Source organism: Heterodontus francisci, chromosome 8 (assembly GCF_036365525.1).
Source record: "Heterodontus francisci isolate sHetFra1 chromosome 8, sHetFra1.hap1, whole genome shotgun sequence".
NCBI lineage: Eukaryota > Metazoa > Chordata > Chondrichthyes > Heterodontiformes > Heterodontidae > Heterodontus > Heterodontus francisci.
The window spans coordinates 83,210,285-83,231,155 of record NC_090378.1 but is presented as its reverse complement, the minus strand read 5'-3'; the positions used below and the strand labels follow the sequence as shown (position 1 = coordinate 83,231,155).

General features: G+C 43.1%; 2 protein-coding genes across 7 annotated transcripts in view; one reads left to right on the top strand and one right to left on the bottom strand.

Annotated features, from left to right (window-relative positions):
- fam151a (family with sequence similarity 151 member A) overlaps nucleotides 1-4,190 on the top strand; it is a 39,179-nt gene extending 34,989 nt beyond the window's left edge. Inside the window, exon 8 of the mRNA XM_068037545.1 lies at nucleotides 1,508-4,190. Coding sequence (XP_067893646.1) covers nucleotides 1,508-2,184 — 677 coding nt within the window. The 3' untranslated portion in view covers nucleotides 2,185-4,190. The remainder of the gene's footprint in view (nucleotides 1-1,507) is intronic.
- Nucleotides 4,191-10,643: 6,453 nt separating this feature from the next.
- The window catches only part of acot11a (acyl-CoA thioesterase 11a), a 133,189-nt gene continuing 122,961 nt past the window's right edge, over nucleotides 10,644-20,871 (bottom strand). For all 6 annotated transcript variants that reach the window (XM_068037543.1, XM_068037541.1, XM_068037538.1 and 3 more), the window contains 3 exons: nucleotides 19,301-19,432; nucleotides 16,676-16,802; nucleotides 10,644-11,760 (listed from right to left, as the gene is read on the bottom strand). In XM_068037543.1, the coding sequence (XP_067893644.1) occupies nucleotides 11,614-11,760; nucleotides 16,676-16,802; nucleotides 19,301-19,432 (406 nt within the window). In that variant the 3' untranslated portion in view covers nucleotides 10,644-11,613. The remainder of the gene's footprint in view (nucleotides 11,761-16,675; nucleotides 16,803-19,300; nucleotides 19,433-20,871) is intronic.

Genomic DNA, 20,871 nt, shown 5'->3' with positions numbered 1-20,871 from the left:
TACCTGAAATTTAGGGCTGAATTTCATTTTCCTGCTGCCGCTCTTGGCGGTGGGTGAAAAAATGGCTGCCCGCATGTGCAGGCTGCTATGCAGTCGTGATCTAGCGCACGGCGGCTCATCTGCATATGCTGGGTGGTCCGCCCCCCCCCAATCACGTGGTGGGGGTGGGCTTTGTGACGCTGAAAATGGCATCAGCTGCCTCTGCACTGGCACTGGCGCCACTTTTGAAGGGCTGCCAGACCTATGCAATTGAAGCCCATACCCACCTCCCCAAAAAACACTGTGAATTGATTTTTGACCTGTACCCCGCACCCCCATGCAACAATAAATGGCTGCCCCATTTCCCCCCCCCCAAAACACTTACATTTAATATGTGACCTTCACATCCCAAACTGCACAAAGTGCAGAGGTCACCCCTTTCCCCCGTCCCCACTACACTACACATGCAGATTTGACCATGTTCCCCACTGCCCCAGCAACACTAAAAATCCTAAGATCCCCCCTCCCCCATCTCGGTGGCCCCAGCTTTCCCTGGACGGGAAAGCGAAGGTGTGTGAGTGCTGGCCACCGCAGGCAAGATCGATAACAGCCAGAGAGATCACAGTGAAAGATATGTTTATTTATTCATGTCCTTTATTTAAATATTTAAAGTTAAGTCCCATTGTCAAGTGGTGTGTGGGGGGGGAATGCCATTGAGCGTTGCCGACGCCAGGAAGATCAGGCCCGGCAATCCTGGCGTTGGGCTCCACGGTGGACCGCTGCCTCAGCGATCTTCTGGGCCCCCCCTCCCTAGAGTCCAACGTCGGGAGCTCAACAAAATTCAGCTCTTAGTGTATAGGAATCACAAGAGTGACTTTGCAGCCTCTCTAAGATTCGGTATTCACACCTGGGGCTTGATGAAGGCTGAGTAACAGTTATATAGTATAGGCACAGCAGCAGATAACACACTACAGTAATACACTGAGGGGGTCCATGAACAATATAAAGTGTTAGAGTGAAGCCGAACCTCAAGACCAGAGCACAACTTTCTGGCAGAAGCCAGCACAGTTTAGGTGAGCTGATAAACAAACATGACAGTGGGAGCTCCTGTTATGATGACAGAAGGTCATTTAATTAATACAAGATTTTTTTTGGATGACCAAATATGAAAGAATTCAACATAATTTGTGTACATGAAATGGAATGTGGAGCGGGGATGAACAGCTGGTTACATCCTAGGCTGTCACAGCTGGACGGATGGTTGAGAATTCCACTGAATTGCTAGCTTCTTGGGCGCCTAATGCTTGGTTCAGGGGTTTTATTGCTGCTATCCCTAGATTAGGCTCATTTTATCGCCAGTTGGTCAATGATTTCACCTATTTTTCTGTTCATTTATTACCTCAGTGTCTATTGTTCATTTTACATGGTTACATATTGTGTGGTTTTGGCTGTTTAGTAAAATTGAAAATGTAAACACCTGATGCATTCTGAACACAACATATAAATGTTGTATTTTCAATTTATTAAGGAAATGATGGAGGAATGCTTATTCTGAATGTGGAGAGAACAGCTAATAGTGGCAGTGAGGCAATTCCAATGGTGGAAAGTTTGGAAGACGGTTTTGAATTTCCTTTGGAATCAGCTCTAAATCGGATCTTAATTTCATCAAAACCATGGGGCATTTACCTGAAGATAAAATCTCAGCAGGCACTGGCCCCAACCCTGCATCTGCTTCACCGAGCTTACACAACGCACCTCCTCCGTGTGCCAGTCTGGGTTAGCATGGACCTCTCTTATGGCAGTTTTACCACCCCCGGATACATTGAAGGAAAGAAATTCATCAAAACCATAAATGAAATATTTCCTTTTGTAACTATAGCTCCAAGCTGGCCAAATGAAGCACTTGCCCATGGTTACACACAGCCATTAGTGGAAGACATGCTAAGTCTTTGTCAGGGTCTGTGGCAAACGGTGTCCTTCCAGCTTCAGGCTGTTGCTTTGGGTAAATCATGGAAGGCCACCACTGGACTACTGCAGGCTTCCCCCAGCTACACTCTGACAGTGGAGCACCTCCATGTCCAAGGCACCTACATGGATGGGTTTCAGGGGCTAATCAACATCCGAACATACAGCACTCGTGGGATTTACTACCGCTTACCCCAGGATTATAGAAACCGCTTTCACATCGATGTCTTCACTTCATAAAAACTAGTTTGAGTGTCTATATTCGTGACCAACCTGTCGTGCCTCTTAGGCAGGCAAATCATTTTCAAGCTCTGCACCACAGAAATTATTAGTTAAAATCTGTCACATTCATAAGCCACAACCTAATTAACTTTCAATATTTTCTTAGTTTAATACAGCTTAAGGTTTAAGATTTTGCTACCAAAGGTAGTTTTCCAGCTATTGATTCCAAAAAGCTTGTTGAAAAGGCTGGTGGACATAAGAGGTTAGGGTTTAATGAACTGTGCAAGCAGGTTCACTCACTCAGCAAATTGCAATTGCATTTCTTCAGTTTCCCCGATGCGACAGAGACCTTGGCTCTGTTTAGCTAGAGTGCGCTTGTGAGGTTACAAGAAGTGCATTGAGAGTCATCATCTCATAAATCACTAACCTGCCACGCAGGGCTGTGCAAGCTCACATACACAGACCTCAGCTGCACACTTCACCATCATAAACCTTAGTACTTGACTGCAGTGCAAACAATAGATCCTGTTTTACTCCGAGGTCTCACAGAAAGACGTTCAAGTTTACTACAAACCTGTCAAACTGCACTTGGAGTGACACTCATTTTGGTTTCTAAATGTGACTTACTTTGGCAAATCTCACTCTTAATCTCCACACATTTAAATGTGATTCATCTCACTCTTGCTGATCATAAATCTTACTAACATTTTTACAAATATTGGCAGCTGTGGATACAGGCTTGTGTCTTATGTGCCCCCACCTCCAATCCCATTCAAAGCAGGTCGCATAGCAGGTTAGTTCTTCCACTATTAAACTGTTTTTTGCTCCATTCGCTCATGTGTATCAGGACCTCACAGGCAAACTCTCACAGCCTGCTTCCCTTTTCGTTATCACGTTCAGATGGGAATGCTGGATATTGTTAGAGGAAACAATAATTTAGGGATGGACAGAACAAGTTAGCAGGTCATGCTTAACCCAGAATCACACTGAATAATACACACACTCCACCTGACAATAGATCCTGTCAAGCAAGACTGTTCCCAGCTGTTACCCTCCAGAAGGTGCATGAGTCATCCATGTCCCTCACAGTCATAAGAAGTAACTACCGGATCTTAGAAGCAATAGGTCATACTGCATGAATCTGTTGAAGTTATTTTGAGTTGGTCGCTAGTGAGGATAATTTGTTTACATATTGAGAAGATAAATGTAAAATTGGAGCTTTTTAAAGAAGACTGGAGGCTCATGAAATTAGCTGACATCCTGAGTGATGCTTTCAGATAGTTCAGGACTAAAGAGTGGTTTCTGATGTTCACTGCAGACTACATAAGACAGCAGTTAATCCATCAGTGTAAGACAGTCAGTGTACTAACACAGTATATCATGAGTGACTCAATGTAAAAATAAGACTTTTCTTACCGATATTGAGATATAAAGGTCTCACAGATGTATGTTAATGTGACAGGAAATGAAGCACCTTGGGATATAATGGATTTGGTTATTAGTCTTGCTGGTCACACTGCATGTAGGGTTTAAAACTCAGAATAACTTAGAGAAAATAGCCTGCCAGATTGATACACAATAGCTCAGGGCACACAAAAACTGTCCATATGGGTATTAATTGGACATGCATATATGATTAGTAATTGTATGATGTTATGGACAGGTGGGAAATGGTGTGAGTAACTTCCACTTTTCACCTCTCAACTGACCACAGATAGAGTTTTTAAAAATAGTATTTAGTCCCCGAGTGCTTAAGGGCCAAATAAACAAACAACAGGTTTTCTTGTAGGTTTTAAAAAAAAGTTAAATATTTATTAAGCAATACCCAAAAACATTCACAACTTCACCCACTCAAGCATTTACACACATGCACACACACAAGAAAAGATAGAGAGTAGAGGGTAGTGTGCAATTAGAGTCCAATTGTTGTAAAGAAAGTTCACTTTGAAACCTAAAATAAAAGTAAAATACTGCAGATACCAGAAATCTGAAATAAAAACAGAAAGTGCTGGAAATACTCAGCAGGTCTGGCAGCATCTGTGGAGAGAGAAACAGAGTTAACGTTTCAGGTCTGTGACCTTTCATTAGAACTGATTCTGATGAAAGTTCTGATGAAAGGTCACTGACCTGAAACAGTAACTCTGGTTTCTCTCTCCACAGGTGCTGCCAGACCCGCTGAGTATTTCCAGCACTTTCTGTTTTTATTTTACTTTGAAATCTTCTTGGTTTTCCAGAGGAATTTTTAACAGTGTTGCAGACCTGAATGTTCCTTGTCTTGGAATTGATGAAGTGTCGCAGACCCCTTTGGTTGAAACTCAGTCCAAAGTTGGTGGTGGAAGTCCTGGTTTATTTTCCCAGATGGGAATTTTTCAAGGTCACCCTGCAATCTCTCTGCCTCAGTAGTTTAAAGATGGTGCTGGCAGGGCTTCCTTCTTAGCTGGATAGATCTCACAGCTTCTCTGGTTGGAATGGATTTCTGCCCCCCTCTCTGAGAAATCTCTTTTTTTTTAATAGAAAAACCTTCATCAGGCTGGGTGACTCAACTTGCTGTCCCCTGGTATGTTCATACAATGTTCCAGGATGTGGGGGCCATTGTTACATAATGGCATCTGAATGTGGCCCATTTTGATAAATAGGTGCTACGTCACACCAATTATCTTGGCTTTGGCTTCAGAGTCAGTCTGCCTGCAAAAGCCTTTGCTAGTCCAATTTTGATGATAGGAGTCGTTAGCATGGAATGGGCTGTTTTACATGCGCCTGCTCGAGGTAATTCCAGATGTTAATAATAATGTCTTTAACATGTCTAAACATGTTCATTTGCAGTACAGGAGGGGATCACTTGACCTCTCCATGTTGCCAGGTAGCAAAGTGTCCATTTTCATGTAGCTTAGTTCAACAGTTTGCTTTCATTTCATAATTCCTCAGTTCATTTCATATTTCATCACTGTTCCCTCCGTGAGCGTGACAATGATGTGATAATTGGATTGTTACAGTGGGAAGCATGTGGAACAGAATACTTCAGTCTCAGGTAAGGGGTTGAGTCATTTATTTCAAAGACCAATATCCTGGGGATTTTTAAAATATCTGTTTGTTTTCCAACTGCAGTTTTGGTGAAGTTATTTGAATGGTGTAAATGGCTGAATACCTAATGCAGTTATGAGATAAACTTTTTAAGGTCCTGTCTTTCAATAAAGGTTTAAAACAATGTTGAATGGTATACCTGAGGTTGACTGCCTCTTAGCCAGCAGTCAATCTGAAGCAGTCAGAGATAGTGGCAAGACAGAGACATTGTGATAGTGAACTGCCATGGAAAGCTAATCAGGAAACATGCCTTGAGGTTCACCTTTAATATTACGTATCAGCACAGGAGAATCACCTTTTGTTCTTTTGGTATTCCTAGAAGTCTGTAATTACTGTAAATATACTGTTTGCATTTAGTACTTTTCATCTCTCTATTTACTGTTCAATAAATCAAATGAGCAGTTTATAGTCTAGACTAAAGTTGGATAGAAAGTTTATTCATCAGCCTAAGGTATCACGTGAGGGCACACAGCACATCAGTGAACACAGCAACAAGGGCTGTTAGTTCAATCCCTGGACTAGGTACATCCATCTAGATACTGAACAGCACACACTCAGAATGAAACTGAGGAAAATGTCTGGGGTAAAAATCCAAAACCATATGTTAGTTATAATTTTTAATCTCACAGATGTTTTAGTGATCCTTTTCACATTACTTTATATTAGATTAGATTAGAGATACAGCACTGAAACAGGCCCTTCGGCCCACCGAGTCTGTGCCGACCATCAACCACCCATTTATACTAATCCTACACTAATCCCATATTCCTACCAAACATCCCCACCTGTCCCTATATTTCCCTACCACCTACCTATACTAGTGACAATTTATAATGGCCAATTTACCTATCAACCTGCAAGTCTTTTGGCTTGTGGGAGGAAACCGGAGCACCCGGAGAAAACCCACGCAGACACAGGGAGAACTTGCAAACTCCACACAGGCAGTACCCAGAATCGAACCCGGGTCCCTGGAGCTGTGAGGCTGCAGTGCTAACCACTGCGCCACTGTGCCGCCTATAATATGCTTAAGATGCAAAGAACATACATGGTCCTTCCCTTTACAAAAACCTCTTATCCTCAGTTATTTACATTAAAAACGTTTTTTTTTTTGCGCTTTACCTTCAACACTAGATCTACACCATTTATTTAAGATCTGGGTAGTGTCATTTCCCAGGACAAGAGTGAAAATGAAGCATAATGCATTGCCACACACTCAGTTTGACAGCAGGAGCTGGAGCTGTTAATACCCAGGCCCAAGCCCTGTACCTCACAAAGAAAACTTCTTACAGGTATTTTTAAAATGAAATGACTAACTTGGAAGATATTTATTGATTTTTTTCCTCAAATTCTATAATGGCCTAAAGCAGTTTTAAAAAGCAATTGATTAGTTTCTTATTCACAATTGGTGATGTAGCCATTTGAGCAAAATGGTCAACCAAACAGATCCTAGTTATTTGTGCCAAAGGAGGAGATTCCGTTTTTAAGTCTGATACAAGAACACAAGAAATAGGAGCAGGAGTAGACCATATTTGCAGATGACACAAAGCTGGGTGGGATTGTGAGCTGTGAGGAGGATGCAGAGAAGCTCCAGTGTGATTTGGACAAGTTGAGTGAGTGGGCAAGATGCAGTATAATGTGGATAAATGTGAGGTTATCCACTTTGGTGGCAAAAACAGAAAAGCAGATTATTATCTGAATGGCGACAGATTGGGAAAGGGGGTGGTGCAGCGAGACCTGGGTGTCCTTGTGCACCAGTCGCTGAAAGTAAGCCTGCAGGTGCAGTTAAGAAGGCAAATGGTTAGTTGGCCTTCATAGCAAGAGGATTCAAGTACAGGAGAAAGGATGTCTTGCTGCAATTATACAAGGCCTTGGTGAGACCACATCTGGAGTATTGTGTGCAGTTTTGGTCTCCTTATCTGAGGAAGGATGTTCTTGTTATGGAGGAAGTGCAGCGAAGGTTCACCAGACTGATTCCTGGGATGGCAGGACTGATGTATGAGGAGAGATTGGGTCAATTAGGCTTGTATTCGCTAGTGTTTAGAAGAATGAGAGGGGATCTCACAGAAATCTACAAATTTCTAACAGGACGTGACAGACTAGATGCAGGAAGGATGTTCCCAATGGCGGGGGAGTCCAGGATGAGGGGTCACAGTCTAAGGATAAGGGGTTAGCTGTTTAGGACTGAGATGAGGAGGGATTTCTTCACCCAAAGAGTGGTGAACCTATGGAATTCTCTACCTCTACCTCAGAAAGCAGTTGAGGCCAAATCATTAAATATATTCAAGAAAGGGTTAGATATAGTTCTTAGGGCTAAAGGGATCAAGGGATACAGGGAGAAAGCAGGAACAGGTTACTGAGTTTGGATGATCAGCCATGGTTGTACTGAATGGCAGTGCAGGCTCGAAGGGCCAAATGACCTATTCCTGCTCCTATTTTTCTATGTTTCTATATGGCTCGTCAAGCCTACTCCACCATTAAATATGATCATGTCAGATCTTAAGCTTCAACTCCACTTTCCTGCCCGCTCACCATATCCCTTGATTCCCTGAAACCAAAAATCTGTCTATCCCAGCCTTAAATGTATTCAACAATGGAGCATCCACAACCCTCTGGGTAGAGAATTCCAAAGATTCACAACCCTTTGAGTGAAGTAATTTCTCCTTGTCTCAGTCCTAAATGATTGCCCCCTTATCCTGAGACTGTGCCCCTGTGTTTTAGACTCCCTGACCAGCAGAAATACTCTCTCAGTGTCTACTCAATCCAGCCCCTTCAGAATCTTGTCTGTTTCAATGAGATCGCCTCTCATTCTTCTAGACTCCAGAGAATATTGGTCCAATTTACTCAGCCTTTCAACATAGGACAACCCCCTCATCCTCGGGATCAATCCAGTGAACCTTCGCTGCACTGCCTTCAATGAAAGTATACCCTTTCTTAAATGCAGAGGCCAAAACTGCACACAGTATTCCAGATGTAGTCTCACCAAAACCCTGTACAATTGTAGCAAGACTTCCTTATTCCTGTACTCCAATCCCCTTGCAATAAAGGCCAACATGCCATTTGCCTTCCTAATTGCTTGCTGTACCTGCATGCTAACTTTCTGCGTTCCTTGTACAAGCACACCCAAGTCTCTTTGAACATCAACACTTAGTTTCACACCTTTTAAAAAATATTCTGCTTTACTATTCTTACGACCAAAGTGCCTAACTTCACACTTCCCTACATTATATTTCATCTGCCATCTTGCTGCTCACTCACTTAACCTGCCTATTTCTCTTTGCAGCCTTTGTGTGTCCTCCCCACAGCTTACCTTTCCACCTACCTTTGTACCATCAGCAAACTTAGATACATTACTATAATAAAAGCAAAATACTGCAGATGCTGAAATTCTGAAATAAAAACAGAAAATGCTGGAAATACTCAGCAGGTCAGGCAGCATCTTTGATGAAAGGTCACAGACCTGAAACGTTAACTCTGCTTCTCTCTCCACAAATGCTGTCTGAGTATTTCCAACACTCTCTGTCTCTTCTAAGTCATTGCTATGGATGCATACTACCATTAATTATTGGATTCAAAATGGACTTTGGTAGAGGGAAAAGATTTATAAATGAAAGGAAAAAGCTATATCTATGGTAAGTAGTGCAGAGAAGAGAGGTAGGGACTATCTGGGATCCCTATTGTTTCAAGACTATGCTGACTGCTCTGAATGGTCTCTGCCTCCCTACTTCCACTTCTAACATTTCCTGCCACTGTTCCTACCTCAGCACATCTGCCAGTGAAACCTTCATCCAATGCCTTTGTTAGCTCCAGATTAACCTATTCCAAAGTTCTTCTAGCCAGCCTCTCATCTTCCACCCTCCATAAACTTGTGCACAACCAAAACTCTGCTGCCCATATCCTAACATGCACAAGTCCCACTCATCCATCACCTTTTTACTACCTGTATTGGCTCCTGGTCCTCCCAAATACCTCAAATTTATAGCTCTCATCTTTTGTGTTTCAATCACTCCATGGCATCACCAGTCTTCCTCCCTAACTTTCTGCAGCACTGTAACAACTCACCCCTCACACAGCCCCCCAACAAGTTCTCCATTTCTCTGACACTGTCTTCCTGTATACCCTCCTCCCTTTGGCAGCTGTGCCTTCAGCCACTTAGGCCTGCACAACTCAGGAATTCTCTCCCTAAATCCCTGATTCTCCACATCCCTCTCCTCCTTTAAGACCCTTCTTAAAACCCAGCTCTTCGACCAAGTTTTCCAAATATCTCCTTCTTTGGCTCCATGTTCGCTTATTGCCCGGCCCTTCTGTGAAGCGTGTTGGGATATTTTCTTTTTAATATTCAAGGTGCTTTATAATTGCAAGTTGTTGTACATGAATATTGATATTTCAGAAAATCCTCTCAAAAATCTGTTCTACTATAGGCACAAACGAAGAGACTGTATCATGTGGAAACGAGCATCAGAATTTTGCTATTGCTAGTTCTGAAGAAGGGTCACTGACCTGAAACGTTAACTCTGCTTCTCTCTCCACAGATGCTGTCAGACCTGCTGAGTATTTCCAGCATTTCTGGCTTTTACTTCAGAATTTTGCTGCCAGATACTCCTGGTTGTTGAATCTGTGTGCTGTTTTCTTGCAAACATTCCAAGTGGAAGGCTGGGTTAGAGTGGGTTTCAGCTTTAGCCACTGCTTCCAGTGACAATATCCTTGGAGCAGGTGCATGTAGTGATTCACCTTTTTCATCACAGCTTTCTCTCTCTCCTCCTGATGGTGTTGAATCCTTAGTAAAACAGGGCTCCATAGACAATAGGCACGATCCAACACCTCGTCTGAGTGGCTATGCAGGCAATGCAGCCGCACCTGATCAAGTCCTCACCCAGGAGTTGCTGAGTGTTGTTCCAGAACAGGAACTCGGGGATAATGTTCCTCCTCCCTCAGCCAGGGGCACTCTCGTTCCTCTGTTGTGACCCAGGATTTTAAACCAGGGACCCTACTTAGGACAGCTGCTGGCTAACTGAACTCACTGAACCATCGGTGGAGCCGATTTGACAGAATGATTCTCCCTTAGCTGAACCTCCCTGGCGTTTATCCAATTGCACAACTTCCATAAGTGCTATAGGCCTTTGCAACATTTTTTTAAAAATGAATAAATAAGGACAACGTTCATACATTTGATTATTTCACAGTAGTCTTGTAATCAATCTCTTGCCCTGTGCCCGCCGATGTTGTGGCAACACTGCAAACATAGCAGTTTATGTTCGACTTGTTCCTAAACCTCTTGTATTATTTTGCGTTTGTAACTGGCCGATTTTATAATGTCAACCGGCTGTTGTGTTCTTTCTGTTTCATAAAGGCTTTCATTTAAAGTTTTCAATGATCAATAAAAATGTACACAATTACGGTTAAGTGCTTTTATTCAGTGTTTTAAATGACGGAATTCATTTCATTCACAGGAAACCAGCTTTCCACTATCATCATGGTGAGTCCTTGCAGTAATCATTGTAATTAGTTTACTGTTGATAACTTTGACTCTCCCCTAGCGTTAAATTGATTTTCATCCTGCGTTTCACGGCTAAATTGTAACATCAACACCAACATTGTGTGGTCTCAGTTGAAAGGAAAGGATAATTGAGCGTGACTTAACGATAAAGTAACTTTCTGAATCCACACTCCTAACTCAAACAGAAAATTGGCAAATTTAACTTTACAGAAAACGCACATTTGTTTTAATAAATTCACTGGCAGATTTTTAAAGAATACCAAAAAATCTCACCATCCATAGGCAAAATGCATGGAAATTATTTGATGTGAATGACTCAGTGGCCAGTAACATCAGTATGATTTTGTAATAGTTTTTTTTTAATCAGTGACAGCTTTTTGTTCGTAAATTCCTCATCTATTCATCTTTCAAGTTCACCTCTCTGAAAATTAGTATAAAAATATAATGGATTAAATCTGGCAGTTTGCAATAAATTGCTATATGCAAGGCCGGTTATTATTCTGTACAAAGAATTCAGTTAAATTTACACATATAAGCTAATGGCAGTAATCCTTGCTCTAAACAGATTACAATGCAGTTCCCAAGCACCACTAGCATTATTACACCAATATGTTCTTTTTGTGTTAAATCTCAACTAACCGAGGGCAGTGCCCTTAGTACATCAAAAATATACAAATGGTATGCACTGTGACAACTCCAAAGGGCTTAATCATCATTAGAATTTCTGTCTTTCAGTTGATCAAAACTGAATTTATATCTCATTTTATCCCAATAAACATGAACTCATTCCTCTTGCACCAAACCCCATTGGATTACCATAATGTGATGCAGGTCCTGCAGAAATGGGTACCCTTCCCTACATCACACAGATATCACAGCGCTACATTGACCATATCCTTATTTTGTTCAAGAAATTTATTACAAGCCTCAATGATTTTGCAGAGGTCGGCAGAGAGTCCGGTGATGTCGCGGGTAATGTACGGGAGAATTCCAGGGGTCGCCTGGATATAGTATGTAATCTGAAAAAAGACAAGTAGTTACATTATCCCCAGGCACTGACAGCAGTTACACACTATGCTCTAACATGTGTCTTTTTCTTTCAATCTTATCAAAATAGTGAGAGTGTTTCTAAATCCTGATTTTCAGGAATTTCCCCAGTGGCTCAGTTGGAAATTGCACTGTCTGGTTTGGAACTGAAGCCATATAAAAGTGGAAATGTCTCTGAGGTACCAGATTTTAACAGCAATTGTTTGGTTTCCTTGCACTTTGTTTCTTCTGGTAGGGTGAGGGAAGGGTGGGAATTTGAAAGATTAAAAACCAGATCCGTAAAGCACCTGATCACATCTCTCAGTAACATCCAAAGCAGTTTGCATAGAATGAATTCTACCGTTATGGAGGCAACCCAGCAGGCAAACCTGATTCACAAACAGAATTATGCATATGGGGAGAGGATGTGCACATTACTGTAACCTGAAATCTATAATTGCCACATAATATAAATTCTTCACTGTAAAGAATTTATGTTTAATACCAGCATATCTCCCATGACAACAACTTGCATTTATATAGCAGCTTTAATGTAGAAAAATAATCCAAGATGTTTCAGAGATGTAAGGAAATAAGTCAAATGATATGTACAGTTTTTTTAATAAGGAAAGATGCATTATGCCATGTAATACACAATGTATTATTCTGTTGTTGAGGTGAAGTTGTGTCCTTTTGAGACCAGAAACATTGACAGGTTGAGTCCATTCAGAAGTTAATTGCTATTCAGGGTGGTGATCAGAACACATTGTGGCTCCAGTGTTTTCCTTTCCTTAATAATATTTCTGTACGTTTCAAATCTCAGTTAAGGAATTGGACAAAAATAAACTAACTTGCACATAGCTAACATACACCAAGGGCTGAATTTTACGCCACCCCAAAGAGCAGGATGGTGGCGGGGGTCTGGGGGGGGGGGGGGGGGGGGGATGGGCACAAAATGGAGCGGGAGGCTCCGGGAGTCCTTCCTGACACACTCCTGCCTCTGCTGTCATTTTATGTAGGGCGCTGGCGGCGAAAAATGGCCGCCCTCCTACACGCGGATTTTGCACGTGGCAAGTGGGCATCTTAGACCCAAGAGAAGCTGCCTGACAAATGCAGGCGGCTCTCGAACATCCCAGGGAGGCCCTCATGATCAGGCACCCTGTGCCCAATGGAGGGCCGTCCCCACTTCCCCAACCACCCCCAACACTCAACACGCCCCCCCCCACTTTCCCCAACTGACCACCCTTGCTTTGTCAGGGCCCGACTGATTATCCCTGGTGGGGCAACAAAAACTTAGCTTTGCTCCAGGCTCCCCGACATCTCTTCATGCTGGGCTGTAGTCCCAGCAGTGGCCACCGCTCCCAGTGGCGCTACTGGGACTAAGAGCTGCCAGCCCGCTGATTGGCCGGCAGCTCCATTAGGCGGGAATTCCTACCTCAAGCAGGTGGAAGTCCCGCCTCACACCATTTGAAGCCCGGGGACCTGCAAAATACGGGTCGGATCCCCAGGCGAGGCGGAAGCGGGTTTGCCACCGACTTTTCAGTCAGTGGCTGGCTCCCATCGGCCTGGGGTAAAATCCTGGCCCATGTGTGATACAGAAATTGTGAGGCTACATAACAGGGGTGGGGAGGGGTGTGCAGCAGGGGTGGTCAGGGAGAGGCTGCCACCAATTCCTCCTCATTGCTTCCCCTATCCCTTTCTATCAAGTCCTCAGCCCTACTGAAAATCAGAACACGAATACTTGTGGAAAACCATTTGAGGTACTGTGACTCCACAATATCTCTTAGTTCTGTATATTCCAATATTTCAAATGCCACTAATAAGCTGCACATCATCTCCCCAATCCCCTTCCCTTCCTCCTCCACTCCACAACTCCCTTTGCTCAATCCCAATTCCCCTTGTTCTCCACTTCACTCCCCAATCCCATTTTCTCTCCTCTTCCTTCACTCCTTTTCTACACCCTTCTTGACCTCTTGTCCTCTTCCCTCGCCTCCCAACTACCCTATCCTTTACTCCCACCCCCTTCCCTTCTTCACTCCCTAACCCATGCTCAGCTTTCCGCCCCCACTAAAGTCAGCTAAGTTTAATGTTGTGGAAGCAGCAAAGAATCGGGAGGCCATGTGAATTGAGAGCAGGAATGGGATGATGGCCCAAGGCCTGCATGCAGGTGACGTGGGTTGTTGCCAAGGGGACAGAGGCCTAATGCGCCAAGCCCGAAGAGAGATGTTGGAGGCGGTAGCAGGTGGGAATGGGGACTTGGAGTAGAACTAAACAAATGGATTTATGAGTCCAGGTACATAAGTCATTAAATGCTTGCTTGTAGGCACAAAAATAATTAAAAAGGCTGAATTGATTCATCACAAGGAATACAGAATATTAAAAAAGGACGTACTACAGCATTTATACAAAGTGCTGGTCAGACTTCATTTGGAATATTTTGTTGAGTTTTGAGTAACTCAAATTAGGAAGGATAGACTGGTCTTGGAGAAAATCCAGCCACAATTTATAGGACGCGAACTGGAATAATGGATCCCAGCTATGATGTGAGACTAGGTAAACACAGATTACATACTGCCTAGAAATGCAGAGTAAACTGATTGAGTGTTTAAAATAATCAAGGAGATTGATCAGATAGTCAAATGGAAGAATCCAGAACAAGAGGACAAGATTTCAAGTGTGGGCCAACTGAGGATCAATCCAGAAAAAGAGGTTCTTCACATGAATCAGTGTAGGAATGTGGAGTGCAACACCCCAGAATGACTGAGATGCAGAAATAATGGAGGTCTGGAATGCGTTGCCTGAGAACGTGGTGGAGGCAGATTCAATTGAAGCATTCAAAAGGGAATTAGACTGTTATATGAAAAGGAAGAATGTGCAGGGTTATGGGACAAAGGCAGGGGAATGGAACTGAGTGAATTGCTCTTTCAGAGAGCTGGTGTGGACATGACGGGCTTAATGGCCTCCTTCTGCACTGTTACAGTTCTGTGATTTAAAAGGGACAAAGATACTTGGAAACAAAGGGTACTGTGAAATATGGAGAAAGGACAGGGAATTGGAATTAAAAAGATGGAGCTACCGTGCCTAACTGGAATAGCAGGACGGGGTCAAAGAATCAAATGGACCTGTTTCTATGTTCCAACTCTAAAATATTTCAATTATGATTTGTATGAACATTTTCCCCCATGCTAACTTTTTCCTCTGCACTTCTGATGACAGTGAATCCTTGCTGGGGTAATGTTCTATGGCCAGTCCCAAGAGGCCATTGTATATAAGGGAGCTTCAACAGGGAGCACTGGCAGGTTATCCATCTGCAGCTTTAGGATCCTTACCCTATGTCCATGCGCACACACATTTACAGCAGGGCTACTGGACAGTGATTAGCAGCAGTATTTCCCTCCCTAACCCAGAGATACTGAGGTTGAACGATTTCCCCAAACGTGTTTGGCTAACAATGCAGTTTGGGATCAAACCTGTGACCATCCTGATCTATATGGCTTTTTTGCTTGCTAAGTGAACCCACTGAGCCACTGGAAAAACTTTTATGTTTGAATTTATTAAAGCTTAACTTTGAATCCTTTCAGTGTTAACAGAGACAGGGGGCTGGATCTTGCTGTCCCCCCGGTGTCGTGATCCGTGGCGGGGGGAGGGCCTGAAAATGGGTCCGGAAGAGGCTTGCCACGGGCCTCGACACCAGGAGGGCCCGGCTCGAACCTCCAGGTGGCAATGTGGCTCCGTAGTGGCACCCTCGCCACTGGGCGATGGGACCTGAATTTAAATATTTAAATTAATAAAATTAATACATTTAAATGGACATACCTTCAGTCTTCTGCAATCTTTGGCATGGTGGCCGTTACTCCTGCGCCTTCAATTCCCCATCCGGGGAAAGATGCTGTGACACTGGTGGGTATGGGGAGGAGGAAAGACGGGGACAAATAAACGTAATGGGTGTAGGGGATGGTGGGAAGGGGTGAACTCTAAACTTTGTGCAGTCTGTGGGGGGGGGTGGAAGGTCACAGTATGTTTTAAGGTAAAAAGGTAAGTGTTTTGGGGGTCAAGGGCAAATAATTAATGTAAATGTTACTGGGGGTTTGGAAAGGGGCGTTAGAAATTTATTGTTTTTTTTTGGGGCATACTTCTTTAAATATTTAAATGAGTTGGTAGGGATGGCTGTCCTTTAAAAAGGGCACCAGCACCTGCACACAGGCAGCTGACACCATTGCCGGGGACGGACAGCCCGCTGCCTCCACGATTGCAGGGGGGGTGGGGTGGGGGGGGCCACCCCGGCTATTTAAATGAGCCGCTGTGCGGGAGATTGTGGCGGCTCTTCAGCGTGCGGCCCCCGAGATTGGTGGCGGGCTCTTATAACCCAGCCGAGGTAGTGGCGACTTGTTTATCAGTGAATGGAGCTCTAAGTCTCGTTTTCACAGAAATCTATGCAGACCCAGCAGTGTAACTCAGTTGCACCCGTGCCACTCTGCTGTTAGGAGGTACTGGTTTCAAACCAGCAGCTGTAATATAAGACTCTTTACACATTTTCTGCAGTACTGCCACTGCAAAAAAATGGCACCATTTCAGATCCTATTCAATGACAGATCTTCAGAATATATATATATGATATATGTGTGTGTGTGTGTATGTGTTAGTGCAGCCTAGTACCTCCCATTACATCCCTTACATTCTTTTGGAGAATTTAAAACATGTATTTTAAAAACAGATTACATTCAGGAAGCATACCAAACAGCCTGTATAAATTAAAGGAAATCTTACTCCACACCCACAGACTCCATTTAATTATGTCTTTGGTTAAAGAAAAAAATATTTACTTCGATCTTTCTGACTTAAGTCAATAATATATGTCTTTGGATAAATTGATCATTACAGTTCATTAATGTGCTCGAGACCCCTTACCCTGGTGCAGGTATCCTCTTCCTCCCAAAGTGTAAAGCCAGCACACAACACTTCACTCCTGACAAGGTCCTCAGTTGGCGGGGCTGCAGGGAGACTGACCGATCGGAGTGCTATCAGATATGGATCTCTAGAAAGAAAGTTTACACTAATCGATACTGGATTGCATTGCAATGGGATGACAAATTGGCACATTTCACTCAAATATTTTGATCCTTCAAAACCAACAGCTAACTAGATGGTTAACATGAAGTAAGTTAGCAACCTTAGAATAAAATTTCTAACACTATAACCTAGATTTTCTGCTCAGCTATTAAAGCCATTGCAGTGTTTGGGGGAACCTGTGCCCACCGCAAGTTGTCCTGGCCCCAGATTCCAGCCTGAAGGGCCACTTGCATTATCTGGGCAGGCTCTCCAGCCTCCACCGCGGAGTCTGCTCAGAAGGGCAGGGAAGATTGGTTGGGACATGCCTCGGAGACCTACTGCAGAATAATTTGGCAGGTGGCCATTTTTAAAAGATTAATTTTTGCTTTGAATTTTACAATTCAGCATCTAAACCTAAGTAATTTGTTGGTTATTGACAAGAGATTAATTACTTGTGCAACAATTGGAATTTTGTAACCAATTACGGCTGTTAACAAAATGCAAACTATTGTGTAGAGGTACAGGATGACCTGAACATGACCTGCCCTGACCATGGAAAGGTACAGAATGATCTGACCAGAGAAAAATTTGCTAACATATCAGATATACAATACCACCCCACAGCCACACCCCCACCCCACCAACTGGAAAAACAGGTGGTCAAGAATAGGTCAAAAAGCTGCATTTTCTGAGATGTAAGCAAGCTGAGTATAAACAGAGGCAAAATGCAGAGGCTCACTTGCACGTCACAGTTTTGGAAAGTCAACAGATTAATCCTGAGCACTGAAAAGATTTTAACAACTGTTGGGGTGGATGAACTCAGGAGGTTGAAATAGCAGGTTGTATGCATTATATAATAAAAGAGAGAACCTCGATAAGAAATATCAATTGCTGATAAAGGTTAATAAAAGAAATAGGCACAAGGAAATTAACTGGCCTAGAGATTGGTTTGTGCAGCCGGCTGGCATGAACTGGGGACAGGGAATGTTCTCTGCACCAGAACAAGTAGGCCCAAGCCACCCCATATTGGGCCTTGGGCCTCGGTTACATCAGACGGATGAGCTGCAGACACCTGCTGGATGTCCCCAGGTAGCTCACCGTGGAAGCCTATTTGAATTTTCCGGTCACTGCATCCCTAGCAGGTACGTCCTGATTGGAAGGTGCCAGCGAGTAGGGGGAGGAGGGTGGAGAAGGAGCCGGGAGAGGGCCCAAGCAGGTGCCAGCAGTGGTAGCGGCTCGTGGTTTAAATGTGGAGCCGTGGGAAGTATCCTAACCACCCGGCTCCACATCCAGGTAAATATTTTTTAAAACGTACCTTTTTAGTGGGGCTAGGCTGCATGTAGACCTGGATGGCTTGGCAAGCACAGGGTATGGTAGTACAAGCCTTTGTGCCTGTAACAGCAGAGGCTGCAGCATTTGGGCATAATGACCTCGATTTAGTGGTCAGCAGCAAAGGAATGGTGCTTGCCGTTCATGACACTGATAGCTGCCTACAGAATTTTCTTGGGCTTTCAAATGGAAACTCCCTGTCCTCTGGCGTCCAATCCAGCGCGGCACCCTCTATAGGGGTTCTGTGAGCAGAGCAAGAGACAGTGAGTCTCTTCAACCAATCAGATTAAAGAATTATCACTGGGCCATACAGTTTCTAAATCAGGAACTATAAACCAGGAATTATAAATAAGATTTAAATCATTTACAGAAAGCAAAATAAAAATTGGGAAAGAAAGATGGGATTAAGAGAGAGAGATAAAAGTGACAGGTAGAGAAAGTTAAAAAAATATATTTTTAAAAATTCTCCAACAATATTAAATTCTGAAGAAATGAAACGCCGCACTTTGTAAATTTGAATTTTCAGGGCTAGGGAGGTTGTTTGGTACTAATTGTCACTTACCATGCCATTGAAAATTCACTTACACCTGAATGGCTCAGCTCTAACTTTTTCTGGTTTGTTTAGTGGGTAACTAATGGATAAGTCCCCCAGCTTCACACCTTACATTGATTTCAAGGTCGAGTCTATCGATGAGGTACTGTTATAGTGTCGCCTGTGGAGTAGCAAAGTAACTTGGACAGCAACATCCGGAATTCTGTGTTTAACTCTGCATGTGCGCACTCCGTAATAATGGTAAGAGTTCTTAGCCTCACTGTTATTCTCAATGCAAAATCTGGGCCATTGTAACTTGTGGACAAGAGGCAAGGCAGTTGGCTAGGAAGGCATTTGAGAAATCAAGCTTTACAGTAATAAAAGATGTGAACGTGCATTCAGCCATGGAAAGATAGGGGATGCGAAAGTTGGGCAGTCATATCAGTAACATGCCGCTGGAGATCTCTGTGGTTAACAAGCATGGTTACAAGTATTGCTTATAGGGCAATGAAAGTCATCTGGTAGAAATTAAAATAACCTGAACTCAAAAACCTGCCATGCTTGGGAGAATGATTTTAAAAAATTAAGATATTTCACACATCAAAAACATTAAGTGAAATTACCCATCAGCACAAGGCACTCTACGAGACGCCAGTAAAACAAAGTCTTGAAAGTTGCTTCCCTTGTTGACAGAAGGAGAGATCACGTGATAGATGACATCATCCTCATCCACTTTTTGTATCAACTCAAATTTCCTTAGAGGAAACATAAAAGTATTAGAGATCGTGGGAGTTTGTGTGCTTTTCAATGTGCATGGGTGTATCGTCCATGGGCATACTTCCAGGACTCACTTTGAAATCACAGTGTTAATCAAAATCATGCAACATCTCAATTTTTACATATTTGGAATGAAGCATCCAAACCCATGATTTCTTACTTCATATTCTATTTACAAACCCCATTCATGGTGGTTTGTACTATTTCTCTCCATGACCTACAAGGTCCTCCAAAGAAGAATTTTTATTTACTATATAGAATCTTTCAGCACAGGAAGAGGCCCATGCCTGCTCTCTGAAAGAACTATCCACTTTATTTCGTACCCCTGGCCTTTCTCCAGTTCCCATGAAAATTGAATTTTTCAAATATTTAACCACCTCCCCTTTGAAAGCTGTAATGGATTCTGCTTCCACTGCTGTTTGTGACAATTCTCTATAGTAAAATTATTCCTCCTAACTTCTTCCTTTTGGTGCTGACCTTAAGTTTAGACCCTCTAGTTCTCAACTGAATAACTCGTGGAAATAGTTTTTCGTCCCCAATTTTCTGTATGAAAACCCATGAAGGAGATAATAAATTCACTCTTAAAAAGTTGAAGTACTCCAAGAAAGTGGCTGGGCAACAGTTTTAAACATTTTTTTCTGCCAATTTCCTTCCCCCTCTTGAAGGCTCCCTGCTGGAATATGGTTTTCACAGGCATGATTTCCATCCAGTATCTTGACCAAGTGACCTGAGACAGTAAGAGCTGCTAGTCTATTTGATTGCAAGTGGCATCTTGCCAAGCACCATCTCATTCTCACCAGGCATCTGCACTTGTGTGCCTTTAGCAGGAATTGCTAGATAATGAGCAGGAATGGAAAATCAGTTTGATTCTCTCCTCCCTAATCAAAGGAGAGAGGTGCACTGAAGCATAGTTAGTGTTGACCCAGCTGAGATCAGCTAATTCAACACAGGCCAGGGATTGAACCCAGGACTTTCCAGATCAGCAGCAGTTATACACTGTCTGAGCCAGCTGAGTCCTCACAGGAGCATTCGGTTACATGAACTACCTGCAGCTGATTCCATTTTTGCCAATAAAATCCACTCCATATTTGGCTTCTTCCATATAGGCATCACCTTGGGAGGAGCTGGGAAACAATTAGTCTCCCAGTGGTAATTCTTAGGATAGAGGGTAGGCGGTGGCGTAGTGGTATTATCACTGGCTAGTAACCCAGAGACCCAGGGTATTTCTCTGGTGACATGTGTTCGAATCCCACCACAGCAGAAGGTGAAATTTGAATTTAATTAATAAATCTGGAATTATACCGTCTAATGATGGCCATGAAACCATTGTCGATTGTTGTAAAAACCCATCTGGTTCACTAATGTCCTGGAAGGAAATCTGCTGTCCTTACCTGGTCTGGCCTACATGTGACTCCAG